The sequence below is a fragment of the Pholis gunnellus genome, assembly GCF_910591455.1.
Source record: "Pholis gunnellus genome assembly, chromosome: 21".
In the NCBI taxonomy this organism is placed as follows: domain Eukaryota; kingdom Metazoa; phylum Chordata; class Actinopteri; order Perciformes; family Pholidae; genus Pholis; species Pholis gunnellus.
The window spans coordinates 9,180,096-9,192,433 of record NC_136548.1 but is presented as its reverse complement, the minus strand read 5'-3'; the positions used below and the strand labels follow the sequence as shown (position 1 = coordinate 9,192,433).

The 12,338-nt window shown below is 48.0% G+C and overlaps 1 protein-coding gene across 1 annotated transcript in view; it reads right to left on the bottom strand.

The window, feature by feature from the left end:
* The window catches only part of capn15 (calpain 15), a 32,750-nt gene that overhangs the window by 4,948 nt on the left and 15,464 nt on the right, over positions 1-12,338 (bottom strand). Inside the window, exons 3-10 of the mRNA XM_079182122.1 lie at positions 8,192-8,400; positions 6,153-6,336; positions 5,291-5,514; positions 4,377-4,502; positions 2,781-2,933; positions 938-1,099; positions 607-842; positions 315-484 (exon numbers count right to left, since the gene is read on the bottom strand). Of these exons, the coding sequence (XP_079038248.1) occupies positions 315-484; positions 607-842; positions 938-1,099; positions 2,781-2,933; positions 4,377-4,502; positions 5,291-5,514; positions 6,153-6,336; positions 8,192-8,400 (1,464 nt within the window). The remainder of the gene's footprint in view (positions 1-314; positions 485-606; positions 843-937; positions 1,100-2,780; positions 2,934-4,376; positions 4,503-5,290; positions 5,515-6,152; positions 6,337-8,191; positions 8,401-12,338) is intronic.

The following is a 12,338-nucleotide window of genomic DNA, read 5'->3' as shown; positions in this document are numbered from 1 at the left end:
GCCAGAACAATTCACTTGCTTGGGTGTGAGCGGCTGTGTGCGTGCGTGCGTGCGTGCGTGCGTGCGTGTGAGAGAGATAATGCACATTTACTTGCATGTGTCGAGGCAGAATAGGATTCCGGTCTCTGCTCCGGAAATCTCAAAGTGTTATCTCAAAGTGGCTTACGGAGTTGCAAGCGTTCTCCGGCTTCACAAGCATTATACTCAAACAGTGTGTGTGTGTGTGTGAGACAGAGAGACGGGGGGGGGGGGGGGGGGGGGGGACAGAGACAAGGGAGCTTATTCTCTTGTTCTCGTGTGCACACGTGTCTCACCTCGTGTCTTTCGCCCTTGTTTTCCGTGAGGAGGATGATGGCGTCGGCCAGCGTGGTGGCCATCGCCTCCACCTGCTCCACCATCACCTGCCTGGAGCTGTAGATAGCGAGGATGTAGCCGGGGAAGTCTTGGCTGGGCCTCCGTGCTGCCCCGCTGGTAGGACTGGAGACTGCAGGGCAGAGACAGGCGTCAAGGTAAGTGCCTACTACTGTATCGTGAACGGGGTTCATGGGTCTGGATGAACTGAGCGACAAAAGCACCGCTCGTGCACGTTGCGTCTGTGACACCTACCGGGCGTGGGCGGACCTCCCGTCCCGCTGACGTTCATCTGCCAGTGGTTGAAGGCGCAGCAGACGACGGCGTACTCCCCCGGCTCCAGCATCACGTCGCAGCCGACGAACTTCTTCACCGCCCGCTTGCTGTGGGCCAGCAGGCGGCCCAGAGTCAGCTTGTTGCCGCTGCCGAAGGAGGCACGAAACACCATGATGCACAGGTCCAGCAGGTGGCTGTCGGCTGTGTCTGAACGCCTAAACGGGGGGGAGAGGGGGGGACGAACGGGTTAGCGCAAAAAGATGGGGAGGAAAAAGGACTAAAACACACACTGACGGCTGTCCTATCTTACCTGCTTCCCTCCTGGAAGAGAGCGAACTCCAGCGCCGTCCTCTCCAGCACGGTGAGGGCTGTGACGGTGACCGGCCCGCTGGCCTTGCTGGGGAAGCAGCCCTGCAGCCTCACCTCCTGCCAGTCTGAGTGGATCTTACAGATGTCCACCGAGTCAAAGTACCTGTGGGAGGATAGAGCCTTCTTTACTACAACAGTATACACACAGCGTCAACAGAGAAGTGTTGCGTAAGGACCCGCTCTCGTGAGACGCCGACAGTTTGACCGGCTGCTCTGCCGAGTCTATTTGTGCGCATCACAAGGAACTCTTTAACGTTAGCGCGGCCTCTGAGGGTGCTGCGGTACAAACACCATTTACCTCGCCAACACATCAGACCTTCTTCTTCATAAGACGGGAGGCCCCGAGAGACTCTTCGCTTTCAGTCTGTTTTTTCACGGTTTCATCACTTCCTAACCTCACACTGACAACTGTCTCACGGCTTACTTTTGCCTTCTTGACAATCGGGAAGGAGAGATAGGGACATGCTGAATCTTTGTTAAATAGATCTAAATATGTCTCGTTTTTAATAATCGACATCAGCACCATCACCTGTGTCAAAATAAGGGCCTCGTTATTTACCCGACAGGCCGACCACTTTCTTCTTTCCCCACACCGACTGAAGTAGAGGCAGGCGCACGCTGTCGTTTTGTCATATCGTACAATGCTGGGAGATTATTTGTCAGTAAACAGTCAGAAGACGGATGGGATTCTGATCTCGGCCGCACGCATTTTTCAGGTTCGAGTTCTTCCCCCTGGACTTCCTGCAACTTTTATTTTGTTAGCCACGGGGGGACATGAATAAGAGCCCGACACACACATCGTTTGTCTTTAGGAGAGCTTAATAACGCCCATTGATCAGATGTTTGCTGACGGGGGAGAGAAAAAACTTTTCTCAGGGAAGCGCGGTCCGGGACACGAGAGAACTTTTTGTTGGCGTACGAAATCTCTTCCAACTTTTTAATTATTTTTTTACATTACGGTTCAGTCAGTTATGTTTGAGTGCAGTCCAAGGCGACAACTCCCTATTATGTTTCAGAGTACTTTTCAATCAAGCTGTTACAGGCGGCAGGGTTTACGGAGCAGTCGATACTCGATGCTCTGTGTGATTGAGTGACAGGATTAATCTAACATGACAGAAAAGAAAAACGCTCACAGCCATTACAAGTCTAAGCCTCTGCCTGCCATGTCCCTGGCACACAGTTCCATAATAACACCACGGTGTGTGTGTGTGTGTGTGTGTGTGGGAGGGAGGGAACCACTATGATGCACAAAACAAACACAATGTACTAAAAGACAAAACAATGCCGTCATTCTCTTAATCACTTATCTTAGCACATTACGGGCGTTCATCACGGCACAATTAAAAGGGCATTTTTAAGAGTTATTATTCACCTGTAATCAGTTCACAAAAGCTTTGACATTTGCTAAACAGCTGGTGCCGGGTAGATCTTTCCCTGGGATTAATCCTCACAGGTGTTCATGAATTTTACATTTGTAACAGTGGTGTGTTTGGAATAAACACAGGAAGTGTAGCGTTAGCAGCCACGGCCACCGTGGCTCAAATTACTAGCAGCATGTGGGCGCGGCGGTTGACTGCGAAGTCACTTTAGCGGTTCAGCGTCGACTCCTACTACTAGGCTACTTTGAGCTACTTCATGAGACGATCCCCACGTGGTTTAAAGATTTTTTCATTATGGTTGCATCTGTCCTGGTAAACAATCGACCAACACTGGTTCTCAGACAGACGTACACACAAACGCCACTAAAATAGTAAACAAAATGTCTCTGGAAACGTGGTCCTTACTTTATAAAGTCGCTGTACTCCATCCAGAAGACCCCCTCGCTGCTGCCGTGAGCCATCAGCTCGTGGCGCAGGTGCTGCGGCCATTCTGTCCACTCGTCCGACCAGCTGCCGTTCCACGAGAAGCGACCCCACGGGTTACGCAGCCGCAACAACCTGAAGCCAAAGAGTGACAGTTAGGGAGGAGGAGGAGGAGGAGTAGGAGGAGGATGGATGGAGAGGAAGAGCCAACTGCAGGATCAGCTTTCAGTTAACGCAGTATCCCCCATCTCGGCTCCTCTTATGGCCCATTGCCTACTTTTTAACAACCCATTTCATTTTACTGCATCCTCGCTACAGTGAGAAACGTAGGAGGGATAATGGACGACCATATTGGAGAGTCCCCCTCTTTCCGTGCAGGTGAGCGGCTGTTTCCAAGCTGCTTTTCATCCCCTCCGGCTCCGAGCAGGAGGACTCCAACTCATTTTCGATCAAGGACTTGTGGCCCAATCTTCCACTCAGATTGCTTTGTGGCAGTAAATTAAACTGCTTGTGTGGGACTCTTGAGCAAATTACATCTGGGATTTACGGCTCCTGTCAGGCTCCTCTCGCTGGTAGGACAGAGGATCCCTCCGTTGGTTTGACTCACTATGCCGATCACACTGAGCCTCCGCCCCATTTACCTATGAGTCATTCAAGCACCTCCACAAAGTAACATATTTTATGATTCATTGGTTTCCACTATGAAATCTACAACAGTCATAAAGGAGAGATAAAGAACATTTCTCTTTATGATATCCTCAAGATTAGTTAACACAGACACATGGCACCCTGCGGATCATGTTATGATTCAATACGTTTATGTTATGGCCTCCAGTTATAATTATTTAAATGATGCTTCTGAGAAATCTTGTTTTTTTTTTCTTCCCATGATTTTAGAAAGGCAAGCATTTAAATACTACAATACCCATGAGCCTCAGCCGGCGTTAGAGAGAAGCGAGAGGGAATTCAAATCTCTTGTTGTCTCCGCTGTGAACAAAATAGGAATCTCTTTGTAGCTGGAGTCATCCAAAATCAAAAATAAATTGAATTAATTGCAAACTGCACTGTGGGAGTGTTGGTTCATCCCTCACCGTACACTGTTATATCTTGTACTTTGTAAATCAAGGAACCGGATGTTTTCCAGCGTAGTTGTTAAGAGAATTTCATGCCTTTGCAAGCTGTGGATGAGTTACCCCGCGTCGCCTTTGGAGAAAATGAATAGGATGTCCTCCCATGCAGCTATGGTGACACCACTGATTTGTTTTAGTGAATAAACTGTATATGTGGCCAGGATGCAGACAAAGTACGGGTGGTAAATTTGTCTGTTTCGTTTAAAAGTCTACTATATTTTCTGTCACATTAGATGAAATTGATGTACGGAGGGAGCTGTAGCAGATTGATAGATGTATAAAGAGAAACATCAAGGATGGAAAGGACTAGAATATATATATGAGAGAGAGAGAGAGAGAGAGAGAGAGAGAGAGAGAGAGAGAGAGAGAGAGAGAGAGAGAGAGAGAGAGAGAGAGAGAGAGAGAGAGAGAGAGACACAGACTATCCCTCTAGTTCATGGCTTCATACCTGTAACCCTGAACATCTCGTACGTCCAGGATGGAATAGGCGTGTCGAGGCCGCAGACCCAGAGACTCGTAGACAACGTCGTCCACCTTCATGTTGCCTCCTCCACAAGATGCACCCATCAGAAACCTAACAGACATAAGATTCACAAAACCGTCACCAGGAAGCACTACGTTTGCAAATCATTCCCTTATTCCATTTATTTCCTGTAACAAAGATAACTAAAAGGGTCAGAAACAACTCCACCTTTCGAGCTTCTTCTGCTTTTGCATAGCTAATTACATTAATTAATCATTGAATTACTTATTTAATCTATATTTAACCAGGAGAGCCTCAGAATTGGCAGCAATACAGAGTTACGGACAAACAACAGAAACACAAATATCCCTGTCAATCTGTTTGCAACTTGTGACTGCTGCGCCTTCTTTGCAGATGCAGCTCGTCCCCGTTTAGTAAAGTACACCAATGTTGTCATGATTTTCCGGGCTGTTCCCCCTTTGGACATATGGAATAATCCTGCAGGTTTTTCTGACAGATGGACCTGCAGTTTGGCCACAGAAGATTTAGCCCCTTTGGAGTTGTGCTAGCTGCCTCATGTTGCTTTGAAAGCTCACATATCAAAGCGCTGACTACCAGACCTCTTCTATTTGTAACACATGCCGCTAATTGGCACTCAGCTCCTTCGTCGTTTTGAAACACCTCAGCGTTTGTAGTTGTGATTAGAGAACGTTGATCCGCTGATTTTCCAATGAGATGTTTTGCTATTTATCATTTTGTCTGTGCTGTACGGGGACGATCTATTGTAGATGTGTGTATTCTGCTATTTATCAGGACACGGTGGAGAATTAGTGAAAACCAAAGCCAACAAGGACAATGTTCCTTCACCCACCAAACCCCCCCCTCCCCCCCTCTCTTACCCAGCCTCCTTGGAGCTGAGCATCTTGGCCCAGATGAGGTCGGTGTCGATGGGCTCCTCCCGAGGGTTGGTGGAGCTGACCTGCAGCATCAGGGAGTCACAGGGGGCCCCCGTCAGCGTGGCCAGGCCCTCGATGGCGCGCCCCGCCTGCAGGGCAAAGTAGGAGCCGTGGAGTTTGGCCAGGGCCTTCTCAATCAGCGCCACCCATAGCTGCTTCCTCTGGGCCTGGAACGACGGGGGGGACGGGGAGGAAATATTTTGTCGTGAGTATCGCTCACTTGTAACAGGATGTTGGGTTTGCTGTGGGGCTTGTTTTGAGGTGTTGGCTCTGAGCCTGTTGGCTGTGACACCAATGTTTAAAGGTACAAAAACTGTAAAAAAAAACAACGTATTTATGCTTTATCTTATTCTTTCATATCATCACCACACATCTCTTCACATTTTCTTTGTGTGTCTGGATGTGTGTGTGCTTTATTTGTTGCATAACGCAATACCACCATTCGTCCTGTAATTGACTGTTGATTAATTAAGACCTCCAGGTACGATCCTCCGCTGCGGGGTCCTTTGAGACATAGCTATTAAATTAAGAAGTTAATACTACACCGATGTAAGGCTGCGACTCCATCAATCAGGTCATTATGAGTGCCCAGAACAGGCACAGGGGAACCTATGAATGCCCTGCTTACTACTTACTAATCAGAGAGGATATATATCAATGTGCTCAGACACTTCCTCTGTCCGTGACATTAATAGTGCATCTTGTTCACTGAATATATATGAGTGTCTGTCTTCCCCATCCCGTAGTTCCTTTCCTAGATCCCTCCCCTCCAGGGCTTCCCACATCCCTCTCTCGTTTCCTCTACCTGGGAGAAGAGGAGGTAGCCGTAGTCGTCGCAGGGCAGCATGTCGTCCACCAGCACCGTCGTCCACGTGCCGTCTTTACACAACCGCACCTGGTAGGCGCCCTCTGTGCAGATCGTCCTGGTGATCATCACCCGCTCCACCAGCTCCGGACGCTCCGCCAGCACCGCCAGCGCACTCAGGAACCTGGAGAGGGAACAGAAACTCGATGAGTCGGCGGAAAAAATGAAAACGTCGGATCGGCACAGACGGATGGGTGAATGAGAGGATGTGACTGAAACAAAGCGGGATTGAGCAGCGAAAAACAAAGGGAGACGAAACATAAATCATCAGCTGATCGTGACGGACAGCTGGATGGCTGAACGGATCCCTGCTTTAGTCGGAAAGACGGGCGGGGATAAGGAATGCCGGCTGACAGACGTGATCAGAGAACACAAAAAGAAACAGACTGACAAGCAGCCGGGAGGCTGTAAATGTGGAATTAAAAAGATGTACCTCAAGCAGGTTTTTTTTAAAAACATAATTTGCCCTCATTGAATATCAATCACATGTGATGACTCAAGCTTCTATGCCTTCTGGTTACCTACCCATTACTGTTAATTCCCCCCGCAGCAACGACAAACTGGCTCGCCTCCTCTAATTAGCTTGCAAGAGAAATTCGGGAATCAAAAAAAAAATCCGGATACATCAGAAAATGCTAATTCCTCACAAAAGAGAAGCGCGGCTGGGGACGCGAGGATCCAACTTAAAAGGAATATATTTTAAAGTGAACGTTAGTTCATCTGAAAGTGTGGAAAGAGATCACACAATATGATGAAATGGCTACAAACTGTGGCGGTTTTGGGACAATGAGCTAAAATGATTTCTCTTGGTTCGCATCCTGACCCGCTTTATCACTTTTGTAAGTGGTAGCGCTGCCACTACATCCGCAGATGAAAGATGGAAGTAATATCCCTTTCAGTTCGGCTGTTGGTGTCAGTGAAGCAGCCTTTAAAGACCGTTTGTGTGGGGTTTGGAAATGTGTACTATTAGAGCGATATCCCATCTGTTCAAGTGGCAGCTGAGTGAGGCCGATCAGCCCGTCCAGCGGCTGATGAAAAACCAATCGGCTGCATAGAATCAAATAAAAATCCAATTAGGCGTGTCATAATGTGACTCTAATGTCAGCTTGTACTCAAGGACAAGGGTGACTGGCACTACTTTGGCACTACTGCTGTCATCGGCTGGCTGAGGGGAGCCGGGTTGTTTATTAGGACAGTGTCCTATTGTGTGTGTGTGTGTGAGAGAGAGAGAGAGAGAGAGAGAGAGAGAGAGAGAGAGAGAGAGAGAGAGAGAGAGAGAGAGAGAGAGAGTGTGAGTTAGAGAGATGAATTAGGGTTACATCCTTTTGCAAGTGAGAGGATTTGGCTCTGGGGAGAGTTATTTTTTGATAAGCTGCATGTGCTGGAGATGAAGCGAAATGCTGTATTGGGACAACTTTGTGACTGTTTATTGTTGTGTGTGTGTGTGTGGAGGAAGATGGTGAATGGTAACACACACACACACACATACACACACACACACACACGCACACACATACATAAACACTACCCCCCCCCAAAGGACACAGAACAAGGGCAAGGGGAGATAAAGCATGTGTCCAGACTCACATCGGCGTGAATAATCTCCTTGTCAGGTGTATCTGTACATCTGTCTAACTACGCCCCGCTCCCTCTTTCATTTAATGCTTGCCTTCTTTTTCTATTTTTCCCTGCCTCCCAATTTTTCAGTTTATCGCTCTCCGTTTCTTAACTTACTGTGTCGCTGCCTCTCTGTCACCGTCTGCATCTCCCTCTCTCTGCAAGCTTCATCTGAACCCGACATGAAATACTATCCGTTGTCTGTTTTGTATTCCTCTGACTTTTCTCAGGTGCTGAACGGAACGAACATTGTTCCTTTACTTTGGGGCTCTTTGGCTCCTTCTTTTTCAAAATCTTGATGTAAATGTGTCCGATTGTTATCTACGCTGACTAGTGTCCCGTGCGGTTTCCCGACAGCTCACCAGCAGTTTCCGAGCAGGCCCTGCAGGATGTCGGAGGGCCGCGGCGTGCGGAAGACGGACCACTTGACGCCCCGGTCTTTGAAGTTGCTGCAGTTGATCTCGTGTGGGCGGAGCCACTTTTTGATGCGCTGCTGGACGCTGTCGCCCTCGGGGAAGCCCACGGAGCGAGGTCCCGGGGGGAAGCTGTCGTCCACGAAGTTCACGGCGTTCTGGGACGAGAGGGAGACGTCGGGAGGGGTGGAGAGGAAAAAGTGAGAGAGGGAGACAAAAGGGGGTGAGACGACTGAACCCGATCAAATGTGAACTCGCACTTAAAATAGATTCGGAAAAAAACAGTCACTTGTTAGGAGACAACAGTTTACTTTCAAATCATTCCCAAAGGAGTTGATGTTCAAAATATAGCTTTTCAAACACATAACACAAGCCTGAAGGACACTTTTTTTGAGCAGCAACTGTTAATCTCTTAATACGACATATGCATGCAGGTGGAGGATGATTAATACACTACAGGCCGCCACACGAGCCCTAGATTCGGGGTGGAACAAGGACAAACTACTGCCTCCCGCATTCGGTCGTGTGGCGGGAGGAATTACTTCCACCGAGTGGCGTCACACGTCTGCACAGTGGGAGTCCAAGTGTAGCAGCCAGGATACAGCACACGAATGCAAATCACTTTCAAACGCTTCCAACGCTTCGCTCTCTCCGACACATTCCCCCCCCCCCGCGGTGCAAAAAGCACTTGAAATGACACACTGGATTTTAACACTTTTAGAGATGGTGTGTGGCTGCCTCTCTACTGTACACGAGACCCGGACTACATGGATACATTAACGGATCAAGACACCCAATCTGACACACGATCTGCCTGCCTTAAACTCTCCTGTACACACACACACACACACCCGAGAGGGGCGACAGCCACACACACACACGCAAAACCTATCTGGTTTCCTGTTTGCGGTGTGAGAAGTGGGCTCGGCCAGTCGTGTTGCGAAGGCAGGAAGGGGGGGGGGGGGGATGTGATGCGGGCGGCCCGCTGCTGGCTCACAGCGAAGCAAATTGATTAGCCGCCATCCCCACAATCCAATTCTGTGGTCTGGAGGCAGCACTAGCTACCGGACAGAATCACTTAGACGCCACCACCTCTCCGCCCCGGCCGTCCGAGGTCTCCATGTTGGCTCACTGGCTTATGTGTGTGACCCTCATGCTTTTTTTTTATTGTATGGACTTAGGGGCCACTGTGGATTTAGCACAGAGAGCTTTGGCCCTGGACACATACAGAGAAATGCTCCAAACAAGCACAGAAATATGTATACTGCATTCTAATCTGAGGTATTACGCAGACATCATCATTTGGGAAGGTAAGAGGATGCATTTAAGAAGTCTTGTTAGTTGTGATGGATAGATACAGGTTCGCTCAAATAGCATGTTAGCATCCCAAGAAGGTACTGAGCATCCTATTGCATCGTATGGACAGCCTGCACATGCTGCAGTTAGCCGTTTCACCTCTGGGTGGTATATGTGCATAATGGTTTTATGAGCTTTTGACTTTATAGTTCTATGCATTAATAATAGGAAGAAGAAGGAGATGAGATCAGAATCTATTAGCTGAAATTCATTCATTTTCTAAGCAGTCCATCACAACGAAGTAGATGGATAAAATATACGAACAGTGATGAAATGATAAAGCAGAGTGTGTAAAATGGGATCTGCCTTTATGAAATAACATCAGTACCAACGGGGAAGCTGACAGGAGGATGAGTATCATTCGCGTACGTTCAGGTTGCCGTGTTGTGACGTCTGTCGGGCGTAAGTCTAGCCGTCTGTCCTCCTCCGGTGAGCTCAGTGCTGCTGTCTCTGATTCTATCACTGGGGCTCACGCCAGCATGCAAACCAGACCAGTCAGCGATCAGACCCCACAGAGCCGGCAGTTAGCTCGTAGCTAGATATCTATGAGTTACAGACAACCTATTGATCTCTGAGAATGTGTTTGTAAGGAACTATAGAGCTGGAGAAGTGCCACACGTATTTAAACCAGAAACAAAAGCGTCCCAGAACAGCCTGGTACGTGCAGCACTGTCACAGGCTGCCGTCAGAACTCACAATCCAACTTGTAAGACATAAACCACGGGGGGTGAAATCATCAGTGTGGCAACAATTCAAGCAACAAGTAGTATATGGAGCAGTCGAGAGAAGGGAAATAAAACAAATCGAAGTCAATCTGTTGCCATGTAGCGTCTTTTTGTTGCTCCCCAAGAGGGTGGCATGAAGAGGCAACAGAGGAACCAGCTTCAGCCACGCTGGGTTTTACAGTTCACAAGCGGCGCTGATGGCTGTTAGTAGCGTTTACTCGTCTGGCACAGTGAGTAAGCGGACACGCTCTGGGGCTCTGGCACACACACACACACACACACACACACACCTCGCTCAGAAAACCAATCAAGGAGAGTAGAGAGCAAGGAGGCAGAAGAAACAAACCGCAAAGAGAGAGAATAATATTTCTTACACTACGGCTCCAGCTCTCGATGTGGTCTCCACCGTTGTTCTTGAGTAATGTTTACAGTGTACGTTATCAGCAACACCATCTGCTATCTAGAAAGAAAATCTGAGCCAAACTAATAAAAACGCAACCCTGAAACTGACTCAACACGCCGTGTAGCAGGGTAAACCAAAAGGCTTTAAATCATTACCAAATGTTCAATACTGGTGTTTTGGTGCATGCCAAAGTGTTAACGCCTCGGCAGTGATGGATCCGCTCGCCCCCCTCGCCCCATCTCTCTGACCCCTAAAACCAAGCAGCAGCACTTGATGCTGTTAGTGATTGTGTTCGCTATAGGAAAGCGAATCATTTCTGCTCCTCTCCTCTCCAGCTCTGCTTCTAAAAATAGGCCAGCCCCTGTGTTCACCTTAGCACGTACACACACACACACACACACACACACACACATCGGCAGCTACACTGGAGAATTGAGTGCAGTCGTGTGGAGAGGGTGGGATGGGGGTGGAAGGGGGTGCGGTGGGTGGCAAGGGGAAAAGCATATTTTCAGATATTAGCAGACTGGAGGGGGAGAAAAAATAAATAAAAAGAAAACAGGATGAGCGAGCGAGGAGAGATGGAGGGAGACGGGATAAAAAGGAGATGAAGACGGGGAAAGTACTTTGAAGAGCGCAGAGGGGCAGAGCTCGAGCGAGCGAGGCCTAAAATACTTGTAGGTGAAAACGAAAGACGGTAAAAGAAAGACCTGCTTAAATGTTGATCTGAAACTGGGAAAAGAGGAAGGAGAAGGTGGGGAGGAGGGATCTGTGGTGTCCTTCTTTGCTTCCTTCCTACCGAGCCAGCTTCCCTCCCACGCTCGCAGCCACGAGACCAAAGAAGCCATTAATAATGCATTCTGAAGCACACTTTGCGATATTGTAAACATGGCGTGAGAGGTGCCGTGCCTCTGTAGTAAAAGGAGCACGCACAACAACCAATTCAGAGAATAGAAGCCCGCCATCAAACCAATCAAGTCTCCTTAATGACGGTCGCTAGGAGAGACGTATCGGTGTCACCAAACAGCTGTGACACTGTGACCAATCAGGGCTCGTGAATGCCACGATTGATCTGAAACTCTTCCTGATCCTGATGCAGATAAAATGCAGATGTGCTCGAGCGTGTAGAAAACGCATCATTACTTTAGGTTGTTACGACTACAGACGAGCGCGTAATTACAAAAGCATGATTACGTTTTGCTCCCGAAAGAGAAAAAAAAACCCCACTTAATAATTAACTTTGGGACATCTGACATTTATGCAGCTTAATGAAAATGTTCTGTTTCACGATGTAGTATGCTGTCTCGTTTCAAAAGAAGCTCAGTTAATTACTTCGCAGAATTGATGCAGTGACGTTCACATTCAAAGGGAAATTACATTCTGGATGATAAAAATGTTTTTTAATCTTTTACAGAAAGGTCTGCTTTCATACAGTAAGATGTGCTGCGTTAAGTAGTCTTATATTTTAAAAAAGTAAAATGAAAAAAACACAAAATCCCTGCAAAGTGTAATCAGTGGACAACAAACAATGGACTCACTGAAACGAGAGTTGCACTTCTGATATTGTGAATCAGAATTCAGCGTAGTGACTTGGCGGCGGTATGATACACTCTGT